The sequence below is a fragment of the Hermetia illucens genome, chromosome 1 (genome assembly GCF_905115235.1).
Source record: "Hermetia illucens chromosome 1, iHerIll2.2.curated.20191125, whole genome shotgun sequence".
Taxonomy (NCBI): domain Eukaryota; kingdom Metazoa; phylum Arthropoda; class Insecta; order Diptera; family Stratiomyidae; genus Hermetia; species Hermetia illucens.
This window is the reverse complement of record NC_051849.1, coordinates 186,064,595-186,082,119: the sequence shown is the minus strand read 5'-3', so window position 1 is coordinate 186,082,119 and position 17,525 is coordinate 186,064,595. Positions and strand designations below refer to the sequence as shown.

General features: G+C 37.1%; 1 protein-coding gene across 3 annotated transcripts in view; it reads right to left on the bottom strand.

Moving 5' to 3' along the window:
• Nucleotides 1-17,525, bottom strand: part of LOC119648817 (glycerophosphocholine phosphodiesterase GPCPD1) — a 118,637-nt gene that overhangs the window by 47,962 nt on the left and 53,150 nt on the right. For 2 of the 3 annotated variants that reach the window (XM_038050674.1, XM_038050691.1), the window contains exons 1-2: nt 10,091-10,213; nt 9,752-10,014 (exon numbers count right to left, since the gene is read on the bottom strand). In XM_038050674.1, coding sequence (XP_037906602.1) covers nt 9,752-9,986 — 235 coding nt within the window. In that variant the 5' untranslated portion in view covers nt 9,987-10,014; nt 10,091-10,213. Of the gene's footprint in view, nt 1-9,751; nt 10,015-10,090; nt 10,214-17,525 lie in introns of those variants that run through there. The other variant, XM_038050684.1, reaches the window with a different exon arrangement.

The following is a 17,525-nucleotide window of genomic DNA, read 5'->3' as shown; positions in this document are numbered from 1 at the left end:
ATAACTGAGTGTTTATGTTATCATTGAATTTCATGATATACACGTTTTATTTTGAGAAGATAATTCTAAAATTTTGAAATAAGAATAAAAATTCACTGCATTTACGCAGTAGCAGTACAGTAAATCATACAAGCGAGTGTAAATCTATCAAAAAGCGTACATTTGTTCGTCATTATAAAAATGGTAAGCGTGAAAATCGTTAGCGTCAAATTTAGTTAAACGGGGGCAATAAGTGATTGGGGATGAATAACCACATCTCAACTTCCATTTTTGTCAAGATTAATGCTAATCGAGTAATATATGGATGGTTGGGTTATCAACATTTATCTTAAAATACTGGGATATCGGTGCAAAGTATTCGTAACTACATAAATAATTGTTTGAGGTTATTATTCCCCAAAGGTAGGGAATATTACAGAACAGTTCTGAAAGAAGAGTTGGAAACGTAATTCCAACTACAAACAAATATGAAAATGGCATTGCCAAAATCATTTCAGAACCCTAGATGAAACCGTCAGTCAACTTTTTTTAAAAAAACTGCTTGTGTTGTTTAACCCAAAAATTTTTCCCCATTTGAGTTTGGGGAAATTTTTTTTGTGAAGATAAAACACTGAAGAAGAGAGCAGTTGGTCCCCGAAATACGTATTTGTTTAAATCAGATACTTTTAGCCAATAAAACGGAAAATATCTTGCAAGACAATCTTTCTTTTCTACTAGTTGGGAAGGGAAAATGCGACATAGGAACACTTGCTTGTAGGGAAAAGGCGTGAAACCTAATACATGAACGATGAAGTCAAGTGTATATGGAACCTAGCCGGGAACAATTTTGAGAAACTATTGTATCTCTATCCGATACATCAAAACGACGATTCCGTGGGTCGGAATAGGCTATCTTTCACTGGTGTATTTGTTGGAACCAAATGAATTTCGAGCCATAAACCTAGGAATTGTTAGGCTCAATCATAATCAATAATAATATTGGATTGCTGAGGGTATCCAAAACTTTCTTGCAACATTTATTTTCTGTTGCTTATTTCTAGAACAAAATTGATGTAGAAGTTGGGGGCGCTTGTTTTCTAAAATCAGTTAATTAATGTATATTAAATCTGTGCATTTATTATTTACTACCTTCATGTTGAAAGTTGAATTTAAGTTCAAAGATTTACGAATGTATCTTATTCGAGTAGTCGCTAAATTTTGAATGACCGTTTCCATCAGTATTCAGAAATTATTCTGGCTTAAGGGGCGCCCATGCCTGTATTAAACTCAATATCTCAAAAACTTTGAATGCAAATTTCTTGAAAGGCATGGTGTGTCTTTTTGGTGCGCGTTAATGTAATCAAAACTCATTTTATGCCTAAAGTAGTGAAAAACAAAATTTTCCACAAATACTGAAATATGTACAAGAAGCTAGTTTCCCACTTTTGTTTAGGGACTGAGAGATCATAAGTCCCATTTTGTCGGATGGAATGGATGCGGACTTAGGATCCCTCAATCCTTAACCAAAGTTCTAACTCCGGCCAAACTTTGGTCTTTTAGATTTCCATAAGTTCGGCGCCAAGGTTTTGATATCGGCGATTTTTCGTTGTATGGCAAAACCTACAAACCATGTCTTGAATATGGCCACTTTGAGACATTTCAATAAATGAGCTGCAACTCATTTCTCATGAGTCCAAGCCAGGTCTGATGAGAGGAGGATTTCACTCGCGCCTGGAATCGAAATTTCAATGAAAAAAGGGGTTAATTTGGGGTTCCGCATAATTTTCACTCCAAACCAGCGTAACTTTTGCGCATAATTCGATTATTAGTGAACACAGTTAAGAAGCAGCTTTCTAGATAGCGTTCGAACTCCTTGATGGCGATGAAAACAGTTCCCGGCTGTAGGAATAGAGCGTATCTCTCTGTATGACTGCTTTCTGGAGAAAAATCCCACTTGCCTTCAGGTGCCACCAAGAAACTCCTCCTCCTCGAGGGCGATGCAGATAGTAATATTGGAAGTACCCATTCCCAGGGCTAAGGAGGTGTTCGACTTCAGGAACAAAGTTGTAGTAGCATTGGCGGGCGCTGGTTTGGTGTTTCAAAATAGATTTTTTGCCTCGTGTATCCACGCTTCACGCGCTCTTGCGTTCTTGGCGGGTGGCTCTTTGAGTAAGTGTTTTTCAGTAAGTGAACTACACCTGCTGCCCTCACGAATCGTCGGAGCTGGATGACCATGTCCGGTTTCGAAAAATCTACGATGTCTTCGATTTTTCGCAATGGATACCTTGTACTGAAACGTTGCAACGAGGTATTCTACTAAGGTACTGTCACTGTTCGAAGTTCACGCTTCTAATTTGGGTGGATGCATGGCTTTACGTGCACGCCGTAATTGTTGGAGGTGTCCACCACGGTTACCGGAAGTCATGAAAATATGGTCCAAACAATACTTGACAAATGAAGAGCATGAATGAGGAATGGATTGTGGACAAGTGATGCTCTTGCAGGCTTAGATGCGGGGACTGGCGAGACTGCGTGGGTCGGTTTGTAGGAAAACCAGCTGTATGAATCTCGCGGTACACTGGCCGACCGGAAAGCGAAACAATTCTCCTGTCTTGAAAACAGACGTCCTTGACTTTTAAAGCAGTAAGGATGTGTTCATCACTTGTATCCATCTCGAAATTTATATTATGCCAGACTAGTCACTTTAGTATAATACCCACATTCCATCTTAGATTGCAGTAAATGAAGAGAGGGTGGTGGAAATGGGGGATTATTCCAGGGCCCAGAGTGTTCTCGAGAGCTTAAAATAGAAATTCCAACGAAAAGAAGAGATAATAGGCGTGCCAACGTAATTTTTTCCTTAGATTCGTATAATTTTAACTACGGGTCCCATTTTTCACATAATTTTCACCTCGAGTCCGAATTTTTTACCTACGGTTTTAGACCAAACGACTTGGTATTAGCAGCTCAATTGTAGTTGGCAATTATTTTCTTTTCAACGGTAAATTTAATCGAGCTATAATAATAATCGTTGGGGCGAGAGACAATCCAATTCAATTAAGACTTTGAAGTGTGGTCAGCATTGCTTGATTTTAATCACGTTCTCATTCACAGCTGAAGCGACTGGTACCCGTCTTCTAATCATAATGCAAATCTCGCTGCTACCAGTGAGATTGGAACCGAGACTTCCACAACGACATCCTAGCGCTTTAATCACTGAGTCATCCGGACATCGAGTTATCGCCCTTAGAAAAAAGGCTTGACAACTTAAACACTTTTCATCTACGTATTTTCATTTTTTTATTGACAAAGAAAAATATATACATTATCATAGTCTTTTCATCAATTCTTCTTCTTTTTCTTTAGCCTTTATCACTTTTAAATTGAGTAAAAATAAATCTCTTTTAAAGTTTGAAATTCGGTCTTCTGGGGCTGGGGCCTTTTAGGAAGCAAAGACTCATCAATATTGAAAATAAAATAAAAATACTACTACCCATTGGAGCTGTTCCATCAAATTATTCAGAAATTTTTTTAGGAAAAAGCTGAAAATGCTTTTCTCATATTTTCCGGTAGGTTGCTTCCTCTAAATGGTTTGCTATTTAAGCTATTAAATACATTGAATGGCTGAAAATTGTTAAGCATATAATTAAGAACAATGCAAAATCAGGCTAATTCGTCTGCAGCACCTGAATTATATTTACATATTATTTAGGTTACCGTTATTTTCATTCATGCCTTTTTTGTTAGGGGCTCTAAAAGGCATTATAATATTTTGTTGTTATCACTTTGTAAACAGAATGAAATTGTTTATCAAATTTCAAAACGTGAGTAGTTTGTTGAACTTTTTAGGAATAAATTACTAGGAAACGTAGCTATAATTCATGAAGATTTTTTATTACTATGTATATCTGAGTAGATAATGGCTGCATTTGTAAATATGAAAAGTTCAGATTATAGCACTTTTTGAAAGCCATCAATTTGCTTTTTAATGTTTAGACATCTTATTAATGCAAAATGTCAGCGGAACTCATCTTGAACTGGATTGCGATAACAGGTTCATCTACATGAATTTTATAATTTTCTTTTATTTATAATATTGGCCTACTAAAAACCACTAATTGGCTTAATTTTGAATGAGTTGTATTCAAGTGAAGACTACACTAAAATCGAGATCAGTTGCTTCGAAACGTAAATCACTATTTGCTACTGTTCGGTGAACTTTTAATTTAGGATATTCTTTAAGTGTACAAATCTTTATCTCCGCAATTAGTTCATCGTTTGTGACAGATTAAGCTGATATATTTGAAGAAATCTATTGTATTGTGTTGTTTTTCGGATCGAATATATTCTTCCCTTTTTGCATTTTAAGGTCCAAGATCTTAAGGGGTTATTCTAGTTAAACACTCTTTTCCATGTTTTTTCTTACATATTTTAATATATTTAGGGATAACTGTAAAATGTTATAAAACGTTAAAAGTTCATTTTTCATTTAAATTCTACCTACCTGCCTTCTAAAGATGTGTGTAAATTTTATTTTTCTCTTTCAATCAAACTTTTAAAATGATACTCGTTTTTAGGCGTTTAACGCTAAAATAACCCCTTAACTGTAGTGTTATATCATTTTTTAAACAACCTTTCACACTAGGTGAATTATTATTATTATTAATTGGCAAACGTCGTAGTAACCCAACATTGTACCTATTAGAAAACTCATTCTCAATCAATAATATCTCGGAATCAGTGTAATACGATCATTTTTAGAAATCATATATGTGAAGAGTTACATATAAACTAAAACTCAAATCAAATGATATACGGTTTCTGGATTATTTGTTCATTGTTTTTTTAGTCATGTCGAAATATGATATGGTTTGTTTCTCAAGTATTTTAATCTATCTAATTGTTTTAGATAAAGTGTTAAAACAAGGAAGCGTGCCCGATAAAGTAAGCTGATAAGATTATAATTTCGGGACGACTCAAAGTTTACTTAGCGACAACACATTAAATACTGTTTAATTTGGATATAATAACTGTTAATAAAATCATTTAGAAAAAAAAAATTCCAAAACAGCATAAACAAAACAATCGAGATGTTATCATAGGGGAAATATTATTCTTGGCTTTAGAAATGAAATTAAATTGTAGGCAATGACCTTTGATAGATAATAGCGGAAAGAACTTTTTATTCGTAGAATGACGTATTTTGTGCAATCGTTATCAACAAATATAGAATAAATTGATTTGTAGAGTTTATTACTGCAATCAGTTGAATTTACTTTCGGAAGGCATAGTGTTACTTTTCTGATGCGCAATGTACTCAGTTATATTCATATGTAATGTGTATAAAAATATTTGTTCATTCGATCTTTTGAAAATATTGTTGCTAATTACCAAATATCATCGTAGTCTGGGAAATAAATTCAAACAGTGTATTTTCGCTAAAGGCCGTCTAAACTATCCGCATATAGAAATATATTTACAAACGCTTGGAAAGAGAAGAATCCACTGAATGCTAGATTGGCATAGACTAACCATCATCATCACCGGTACAACAACAGTAAAGAACATTCCGGTTTTGCGATTCCACCATTTCGATATTCTTAAAAGCTGTCTGCCGTCCTGACTTACACCATCCATCCATCTGAGAGAGAATTTGCCAAGCTTATTTCTACCTTTTCTATCATAGATATGGTCCTTATAGATTTTCCGAGTTGGATCATCCTCACTTGTACGGGTTAAGTGACCCACCCCCCACAGAAACCTATTGAGCCGGATTTTATCCACAACCAGGCGGTTGTGGTATCGCTTGTCGTTATATAGGATATGGAACTATTCATCCTCTTGTAGGGGCCCAAAAATTCTTCGCAGGATTCTTCTCTCGAGAGCAGCCAAGAGTTCGCAACTTTTCTTGCTAAGAACCCAGGTCTCCGAGGAATACATAAGTACTGGCAAGATCGTTGTCTTTTACATTAAAAACGTTAAACCTATGATGCGACGTTTCGAGCAAAATAATTTTTATAAGCTATTAACATAGCATGCTGGTCCCAAGCTCAGATGTAGGAGGGGGGTTTGAAGCAACGTACTTTGTACTACTTGGTTCCTCAGTAAAACAAAAATAAAATGCTGAGACCAGGGGAAGAGGTAAATAGTTGGAGTTATTCCACTATCCTAAATCCTATCTGATCTCTTTTGGTGACAGGTCCCGGGACAGGCTGACCAACAAAATGTTTCCAATGTCGTTAGAAACAACATGACACTTCACTCAACGGGTCCTGTTGAGAAATGGGCAAGGGTTCTTGATGCATGGATGGCGTCAGGACATAAGTAATTTAGTCCAAGCAAAACAAATAACTGTCTGCATGCTAAATATTGGCACCCTAACTGGAAAGACCGAGGAATTCGCAAGAGCCCTTCGAAAAAGGCGCATTGATATTTGCGCCCTGCAAAAAACCCGATAGTCTGGTGCCAAAAGCTGCGACATTGAACGCACACACGGTAAAAATGGCTCGATTTTGTTAGTCCACGCACTCAATACGGTGTTGGCAACGCGATTTCAGAGGGTATTAGTAATGCCATTAGATAAGTCGAACGGTTTGATGACCAGCTAATGAAGCTCGCCATTATATCAGCTGATCGCACTATTCACTTTTTCACCATGTACGCACCATAGGCAGGTCGACCTGATGCAAAGCGAAATGCCCTCAAGCAAATTCTCGATGAAAAAGCTAGTAACGTGCTTGCTGACTACGATATCATCATTGCCGGCGACCTCAATGGCCATGTGGATGAACAGGCAGATGGTAACATGTGTCATGGCGCGTATAATTGATTTTGCTTCATTAAACGATTGTCTCATCTTCCTACATTTTATAGTGGAAACAGTAAAACACAAATCGAGTATATGCTTATAAGACGCTGACATTTATGAGACCACCGCACCTCAACATCGGCCGTTGATTGCCGTCCTGCGAATTAAGCCACTGATAAAACAACGTGAGGAACGCACTGCTCCGCCGCACATTAAATGGTGGCGATTTCGTGAGAAGAAAGAAGAAATGATCTGACTTACGCGATTACCAACCATTATTAATGTCGGAGAATCGTGGAATCAAATGAAAGGCATGATCCATAAAGCGACCTCTGCAATCTTCGAGGTCACCAAGCCAGCTAAGCGGTAGATCAACCGAGACACTTGGCTTTGGAATACAGATGTTCAAATGAAGGTACGTGAGAAGAGACGAAACGCTCGCCCATTAGCAAATTTATAAGAATGCCAGGAATGCCATGAAGCAAAGAAAGCAATCGCTGTCACCCGAGAGGCCCATTACAAAAATCTTTACGATAATTTGGACACTCGGGATGGCGAGGGAGATTTGTATCGACTTGCCAAAAGCCGAAACGAACGTACACAGGATATCGAACATTTCGGTTGTGTTAGTGAGAAGAACGGTGCTTTTCTTACCAACCGTCGAGCAGCGACTGATAGATGGCGTGAATATTTCGAGCAGATTTTAACAGAAGAATTTGTTCATCCTCCCCTTCCACAATCATTGCCGATATTTGCACCAGTTCCACCTGCCAGTGCAACTTAAGTGGGGGACGCAATAAAACGGATGAAATCGGAGAAAGCAACAGAATCTGACGACATCGCATTTGAGCTCTGGATAGCGAAGAGCTGGAACCCAAAACTGTGGCCCAGTGAATTCTTTAATTGTATTTTTCAGGAAGGAAGAACACCATCTGACTGGCAACAAAGTACCGCAGTTCAGTTCATCAAGGAAACGCCCTCTCACCACTACTCTCTGTTCTTGTTATGGACACCGTCACACGGGATATCCAACGTCCAGCGTCCTATATCCTGCTTTATGCAGATGATGTTTTCCTAGCATCTGATAGCAAAAATGATCTCGAGCAACTTGTCCAAAAATGGAATGATCGCCTCATGCAACACGGTCTCAGATTGAACCTGAATAAAACTAAGTTTTTGCCGACCGATTCCCATGAAACAGGAACAATCACAGTCAGCGGCAGTGACCTGTCCAGAACTGAGCGATTTAAATATCTGGGGTCAATACTATCAGCCAATGGAGAACTGTGTTATGAAATTGCTTCACGCATTAACGCATTCTGGATGAAATGGTGTTCCACAACTGGTGTCCAATGTCGTCCGCTCTGTAGCTCTCTATAGTTCTGAGTGTTGGCCACCTATAAAAGACAATGAATGAATGAACGAGACGAAGATGTTGCGTTGGACCAGCGGCGTGGCACGTTTTGATTAGATCCGAAATGAAGAATCCGCGATCGATATGTAGTTGCCCCGATCGTGCAAAAACTGCAAGAGAGGCGTCTTCGATGGTGTGGTTCTGTAATTCGCGCTAATGAGAAACTATTTGCCAAGATTGGTCTGAACATCGAAGTCGATGGTAAACGACCAAAAGGCCGGCCGAAACAACGGTGGTTTGATACGCTGGATGGGGATTTAAAAGCCTCGCAATTGCATCCATATCAGCCATTTGTTAAAATAAAATGGCGAAACCGACAAAAGCTAAAGAAAAAGAAGAAGTGGAGCCTAGCCCGGAAGAAGGTTGGAAAATTTATGTCAACTCTATTTGGTAAACCAAAAACACTGTGGGGAACATAAGCTGGCTATCTTCCACAAGTATACCGTCATGCGGCTTAATGGATATCGGGCCCTATGTTGATCACTTTTCTCTTTTTTTGAGGGATAGCTGTGATAGATCACCGACCATAGACGTACCTTAGCTGCTTTAAGCTGACTGTTATATAATGAATGAAATTCAATTGAAGGTTGGCAAATTAACGAACAGAATTTAAAAAAGACGGAATATAAAAGGGTGGCATGAGACGGCATGGTGCCACCTATGTCCATTGCTAGGGACGCAATATCTTCTTGTTTACTAGGATTTATGATTATATTATATTGCGAACGTCAAAATCATGTTCTGTTTCTTGAGGAAGTTCTGTATGTGAATCCGATTGATGACAAACCACACTAATTGTGGAAAAAACGTTTCTCGCTTGGTTTTACCACGGATACCTATTTAGTTTTTGACTCGGGTTAGTATAGGGTAAAGGCAACTTATCAGAAGTTGATTTACCTTTGCCCTTGGAAACAGTGGATGGTAAATCTTTTTGTTTGGGTCTAAGCCTACTAATACTTTTCTAATTAAAGAGTCTTAAGGCTGCATCAAGTTCACGACAGAGCATACCGGGCAAAACGATCCAGTTTTTCAAAAATTATTAATGAAAGGGAGTAACCATTCTGGTTGACATTTATGCACGATGACGCTGCTTCCAAAGAAAAACTGAGACGACGTGAATAGTTGCCAGCACGAAACATTTTTATAATGCGTCTTAGAAAATGTAATGGAAATATGATAGGTTTAGCAATGACAATCATTCCTTTTTGTGAGGAAGCTTCAATTTGTCTGTTTAACTAATAGTTCCGATTTCCTTTTTGTAATCCAAATTAGCTAAGTAGACGCAGAGATACAGTCTCTACCATTTTCACCCAAAAGGTTCTAATGAAAAGACGAGAACTCAACTCAAACTCTTTCCCGGATATATATAAATACTGTACACAAAGCGAACCTAAATGGATAACACGGATTAAACGAAGATCAAAGATCATCGACGAAGTATGATGATAATAAACTAGCAGCAATCTGACAAACATTTTCAGGGTCAAAAAGCCGGTTATGAATTTCACTCTTCTATTGCACTTAGAACTCAATACTTCAATTTTACGTACCTTCTTCATGATTCAATAACACGCTCTTTGTAAGCGACCAGTTGCCAAGACTTGCACAGCTACCAGAAATACCCAAACATTCATTCGGTAGTAAATCATGATTCATTACAACCTTGAAGGTCCATTCTCTCTCTTCACCGCTGCTTTCCAAAGTCTTCTTTGATCGAGATGATGCGGCTGAAGATGCATCGCTTTCTAATATCTCATTGTCATCCATAAAGAACCAGCGCTGCATTTTGGTTGGTTGTACTTTATCCTTAGATCTGTAAAAGAAAGAAAAACAGCCTTTGAAAAAAGTATTTAACGAAATTGTTGAATTTTAAAAGGATCCTGGAATACTTCTTAAAACTGGGATATAATGCGAAACTGCTAATCTGTTGTTATCTCAGATGTCAGAGAGAAATTCCCCGGGTATAGTTGTGAAACGTGTCCATAACTGTGTTACAATAAATGACTGATTTTGTGGTTTGGTCTACGTTTTACCAGTATCTCCCAGCTTTTCAAATCTTATCTTGAACTCAATTTTCCTTCAATTCGTAGATTGTGTATTTAACATGGGATCTCATTAATTACTTATATAACCAACACGAAAGCTAGCTTGGAAGCTGGAGCTAGATAGCAATAAAGACTATAGTGCTTTATTGAAGTTATATTGTTTTCAATTCGATTCGATTACTCTGTTTTGGCTTATATTTTCCTTATCTCCAAGGGGCAGAAAAGAAAGAATTACGACTGTTGGAATGTGTAATTAAATGTCATTTGTGCCGTGTTACAGGATACGAAACAATCTTTTTGAAATTTAGGTAAACTGGATGACCTCCTCGCTCCATTTGTAGTCCTTTGACTTAAGCTTTAGTTTCATCTATTGTCTCTTCTGCTGAAAACTTTAGTGTAAACTGTTGCTCAGTAACTCAATTATTTTTTTTCCAAGTTTTCCCAGGATCCAAGTTTTTCCAAAATCACTGGCCTCTCTGAAGTGGTCCATAGTTTTAGACGAGCACTTTAAATCATCTCATCGATCTCTAATCACCTGACTTATATTGTATTTGCGAACAATGAATAATATTTCAAATGCTTTTATCAAATATGGTTGACCGGTAGTAATGGTAGATACGGTAGAGTATTTGTCTCTACCATGGTATTTTATTTTTAGTTGCCACCTTTTTAACACTATGGACTCCGCATGCCTTTTAATCTGTATTTAAAATGTGTTGGTACTGGAGCTAGATAGTTTCACTTATTATAACACATCCAAATTGGAACATTTTTTATATACATCTAAAGAAATTGGCCTTTCCATCAAGAGATGGCGGTGGCATTAAGGCCGCTTTTGCTTTGAGTAAGAATGATTATTTAAAAAAAATAATACGCTGCTTATTCGGCGTTACAATCTTGCAAAAGCGTCTAAATATAGGTGTAGTTATAATTTGATATTTGATTAAATAATTCTTGATACTGCTTTTGCCCCATTCATGGATCCTCTAATTTCGAATTTCTAATCTAATGAATTCTTCGATGTTTGCGTTAATTTTAATTTGAGGTAAATTTTAAAAATTTCATATAAATAAATAACAGGCCAGAATACTTAAACATATCATGAGGTCAGAGAAATGTAATCAAAGTCTATACATCTGCAAATTTTGAAATAATTCATTCAATTCCAGACAAAAAACATGAAGTTTGCATATGATATTATCTTGAAATTGAGTAAACAATACTTTTTCTTGTACATAAGATCTTTTCACACATTTTCTATATTTCAATTAGTGAATACATAGAAATTGGTATGCTGTTCTCATATCCATGCACCAGTCATGACCATGAGAAATGCTGCATTGCTTCTAGCATTGTGGAACATAAATAGCAGAAACAAGCATGCGCCGTAGTAAATATCTGCAAATTCTTCTTCAAACTCAATGGCAACATGTTTTCACAATTTTTGTACATACGAAGTTCGTAATAGCAAGAAACAAGGCCGAAGTGAGTGAAAGTTTGTGAATTAATTAATATTTTTTATCGGATCGGATGTATTACCATGTATGTTTGCATTGATGCGTGTAACGACAGTACACAATACATTCACAGTAAAGGATTAATTAAATATTCAATTTAGTGAATGTTCTCAGTTATGGCTATTGACTCATATATTTTGTAAATTATTATAAATTAAGAAATATCTGGATTTGAATTTATGTAAAATATGTACAATTAAATAGATTTGCATTCGACAATGTTTGGAATGTGGATGATTTACTGAAATAACTGATTTCAACAAATATTCCGACCAATTGATTCAAACATTAGAGCCCAAAAACGACAACAGCTCTGTAATTCTGGATTCTAAATATTATTAACAGCGATCTACAAAACCTGCGGGTTTTTTTCAACTAATCTGTGTGTGCACTCAAACGGAAAAATATAGTGCGCTTCCTCAAAACCTTCTTTAGAGAGAAAAGATGATAATGGTATCAAATAGCAGCAAATGAATAATAGATGTATACAAGACATAAGCAGGCAATACATGCAATATCCCAAAAGCGATATTACTTTAAAGTGTAATATCACATTACTATTATCGAGCGCGATCTAAACATCACAACATTATTTAACATTACAACATCACCACAATACCACCCAGTAGAGAAACTATTATGGTATTACTCTTGTGAATTTTGTTATGTCCGCGTCGAAGTGATATCACATGACAAAACATCACCAAAACACTATTGAGTAATGCTGTAATGAATTGTTCGATATATCACAGCGTTCGTCTTAGTACAAAAGCCGGTTGTCGAATGTCAAGTCGATGCCGACTATCACTTGTGAATCTGTTTTCTTAACTGGCCTGAAAAAATGCTTTCTAGCCTGTGCGATAAATTTTGACTACTTCTTTGTAAGAAGTAGAATATACATACTTTTAGGTGATAAGTAATTCTTGTTCGAAGAATTAGGATTCCCTATCCTTTGCATGTGAAAATATCTTATTTATGATATATGGGAACTTTTGCTTTTTTTCTTCTCTTGCGTGAAAGATTCATTCTTCATTCATATCTACTTAGGGCTGCCGTACATTTTACGTTACGAATTCGAAAAGTTCAGGGTAAATATCATTCTAGTGGTAATTAATATTTGGTCGCCAACTGTAATATGTGATGTTGGATGGATTACTTGTACGGTTACAATAACGAAAGGTGATGTATTTGTGATATTACTTTTCATTAAACTTTTTGTGATATTAGTTTGTGATAGTTACTTATCTCAAAAAGTGATGTGTTATAACAATACCCACTAAGATGATGTTTTGCGCATTCTAATATACGGCAGTGTAGTAAAGATCAACCGCGCAATCGTTCTCGGTTATTTTGAATTTTCCGTATTGACCTTTCTGTTTAAACCGTAATAGTTTGAGAAAAGGAACCACTATTTTTCCAAATTGTTACCTTCTCAAAAGATACTATTTGTATATTTCCCCTAGTTAGCTTTCCAAATGTGAATATAACTGATGAGCGGTAATTAATCTTTAAGTTCGGCGAATTTTGAATGATGTGGCATTCCACAAGTGCGATACAACTAGAAACAGAAAACTTTTTAGGAATCTGTAGCTTTTTAAATGTTATTAGGATATAAACCTGCTCCCATTGCAAACTTGCTCCCATTGCAAACTTGCTCCCATTGCACTTCAATAACAAAAGGAGAATGAATGTGTTTAATCAAAAGAAAACTGGTGGACCAACACAAAAGGGAAGGAATATGAATGTTACTTGTTGGAGACATTCCTCAGATACTAAATTGGAGTCCAAATGTGATTGCAAACTTGATAAAAGAAAAATGTGGGAGGTGACTTCAGATTGAATGCCAACGACGTATGATATCAACGAAGTAGGGAATATATAAATATGCGTCAGAACCTTTTTTTTGACAAAAAATAATTTAGTTGCAATGACCTCGATGGGATATCATAGCTTGCGGAAACAGCGACTAATGCTGATATGGGAACAACGAGGAGATGATGAGGGTATGATATGCGTGCCAATTGGATTTGACGAGAAAAACAGATCCGTAGCGATTACAGGCCGTTAGCAGGTAGCACAGAACACTGAAAATTGCGTGAAACAAATGCAAGAAAATTTAAGGAGGTTTGCTGAAGTCGAAGCAGGACGATTTTAACATAAATAGTGAGATGGTTTTCTTTTTGCTAGAGGTTATTTACCTTGGCAGGCATATACCGATATTTCGGGAATAACGTGTTCCCTGCTATAAGCCCAGTACTGAAAAAAAGTAAAGATTCTTCCCAAATATCGGCAGATATGTTACTTACCATAATAAATAACCACTAGCGAAAAAAAAATCGCCCATTATTTACATTTAAACTGATCGCTAGAAACGCCGCAGTAATACTTTTGGTTGAAAGACGATGTTTAGAGGCGAAAAACTCAACTAGTGCCTGGTTGACATCGGCTCTAGTTTTGAATTTTTTCCCCTGTAAAAAGCTTTGTAACGAGAGAAACAAGTGATAATCGGAGGGTGCTAAGTCTGGGGAGTATGGTGGATGTGATAGAATTTCCCAGGCTAGCTCTGCGATTTTCTGACGAGTAGCCAAAGCAGCATGTGGTCTGGCCTTATCATGATGCAGTGTAACGTGCTTCCTATTGAACATCGCCGGCCTCTTTCCTCTTATTGCTTTATTTAAATGATCCAATTGTTTACAGTATCTCTCCGAATTGGTCCTTGGATGTCTACCATATACACAACACTCTCTTCTTTAGGGATAAGGTCCACTTAGAAGTGGAGGAAGCAGTTTGTCCGGGCTTGCAATATCCTCTTTTCCTCACGATTTTTTCGTCACCAGTTATCATCCTGTCCGAGAATGGTTCATTTTTGTACCGAGTAAGCAGAGATGTGCATATGACGACTCGATCATACAAATTTTTCTCGCTTAACTCATGAGGCACCCATCTGGAATATTTATAGACCAATCCTAGCTTCCGAATATGGTCGACAATGGTTTGTTGAGTTGAACTCAGCTTCTCAGTAATCTCCGATGGTCTCGAAAAGGGATCTTGCACTATCATAGTCGTGATAATGGCGTCATCGATCAAAGATGGCCGTCCTGAATGTGGCTTGTCACTAAGGTCGAAATAACCTGCTTCAAATTTTTCAAACCATCGTCCATCTAAAGTCCTATCCGAAACTGCACTAGCACCAAAAACTTTCACTAAATTTCGATACGCTTCTGTAGCATTTTTTCCTTGTTGGAACTCGAACAAAATACAGTGGCGTAAATGAATTTATTGGTAGCCATGTTTTCACGATCGTGTCTCACTTAATAATGACATGAGCCATCTTTGTTTTAGTTTATTTAGGACAGTACATGTGTGTAAATGTATTAATAAGGAGAGATAATCATATATGTCTCAAATCAACATGCGCATATAGATTGAAACTGAAGTGACACTATCGGACAGAACCTTCCGGTAGACCTAATATTTGAGTGCATTTCATTTGTACGTAGCCCGTAATGTAAGTAGCATGTCAGACTACTCACCTTAGTGCTATATTGATATTTAGTGTATGGATTGCAGTAAATTTACAGGATAAAGACAACTTTGAACTAAAGTAACTTTAATAGTAATAGTATGATTCTGATCGAACTTGAGGATAACATGCATCCTACTACAATCTATATCAAGGCTAATTTTTATATCAAGACCTTCCATTTGATACTCAACATGACTAATCGGTGAAAAGAAAATGTACACCCCTGTTTTGCATGTATGAGGAAATTTGCAGAAGTGAAAGTTAAAAAAAATGCGGTGAGAAGGATTGCTCGGGATGACAGAAAAGAAGTTCTACATGTTTGTGATTAATTATCTGAAATAATAAAAAAAAAACTTTTTTTTCTTTTTCGCTGGTGTAGATATATTTATTTTTGCAAACATCAATATTTCGGGAACTACTTGTTCCCTTCACAAGCGAGCGAGCGAGAGACTTCAGTGACTTGTTAGCACTGATGAAGGGAACAAGTGGTTTCCGAAATATCGGTATTTTCAAAGACAAATATATCAACACCAGCGAAAAATAAAAAAACCAGTTTTTTTTTATTATTTCGGTTCTACATGGCTTCCACAAAAACATTTGAATTGAATGTGATGTGTGGTTTTTGGGAAGAAGGAAGAGTATTGCCTCGAAAATATTTTGCGTTAACGTCAAAGCATTTTTTTTTAAATTCTGATAATAATTGCTCAATTGGACATAGAAATCAAATGAAATGGAAATAGTGCTGCTGGTAATAAACCCTCCCTCCTCCTAGGCCATCTCCATTTACGATGATCGATACTATAGATGCCGAGGTAGAAAGGGGACTTTAACGACCGCTCCTCATTGCCATGTGAGGGAGAAGAAATACTGGATGGGATGATTTGCCATGCTTTTGCTCTTGAGTTTTACAGCTCCACACTCGTCGAGTTGGTATTTTCTTTTTTGTTTTTCCCATTTAGCTTCGGGTGCATTTTTCGGTAGATTCTCCCGACATTCCTCCTTCACAACCTGATGCAATCCCAACAAATCATGTATGAGGTACGTGAAGTTTATCCTTGCCCCCATATTCCCGAGCCTAGCTATCACAAACCCGCAGCGCTGGGACACTCTAGTGAATTTGAACCTACGCACTGGCAGGACTACACGATCAACTGCCGTCATTCTTTTTTCCTGGGATAGCTTCGCTCCCGTCATTGGCCATAGACAACCTGAATGAGCATTCTGGGCCTTCCTCAGCTTCAATGTTCATTTCAGTCCCTAATTTAATTTCTTTATACATATTTATAACAGTTTTTTATATCGCATGTTCGGGCTTATCAAACATCTGAATTTATGTTGGAGTTTTTGTCGCACTGAAGCTTGCCGAATAGAAAACGAAGCTGGTACTTTTTAGAAAGCAACGAAAACGAAAAACCGTTCATATCTGCATCGGCTCACATACCGTTGGGAGTAACTTTCAACTCAAAGCTTACTTTTAAACACTCATTAAAGGTTACTGGACAAAAAGCGGCGACCATCAGCTGGGCATTAGCAAGGATAAAGGATGAAGGCGAAGAATGGTCCATGGACATACAGGGTAATCCCGAACATATTTATTTTACACAAAACCTTAAAAATGAACCGAGTACAATAATCCCAGGAGCAAAAAATCATTGGATAGGCCCATTCAACTGTCAAAATCAGTTGCGAAGCAGAAAATCTATTGATTCAAGTTCCTGTTCTGGATTTGCGCGGTTCAGAGGGGTGTGATATATTATGAGTTCCTAAAACCGAATGAAACCATAACTGAGGATCGCCGTGTCATGTATTAAAGGTAAACGACCAGAATATTACGAAGAACACGAAAAAGTAATTTTGCTGCACGAGAAGTGTTTATCTACAAGTTGCTAAATTGGTGAAAAATTGTGAGCCCCACCCAGATGCTAGCTTCCGTTTTCTGGCTATGACTTCTATAAGTTTCAAACAAGCGATTATAATGAAAAGGCGGATCTTTTTAAAGAACTATAGTAACCGCTTTTGCGTTCTTAGTAATGCTTTAAATACGACAGTTTGGATATAAATATAGGTATGGACATAAGAGAGCTTTTCAAAATATGGCAATTGGGAATTTACCAAAATCTAGATTTTTCAACTGGCAACATTGATTAAAACGGCTGTTATTTTGTAGAATAAAGTTTACAGTATATAAGTTCTTAGGTAACAACCAGATAAAAGTCTTAACGAAATGGTTTCTGGC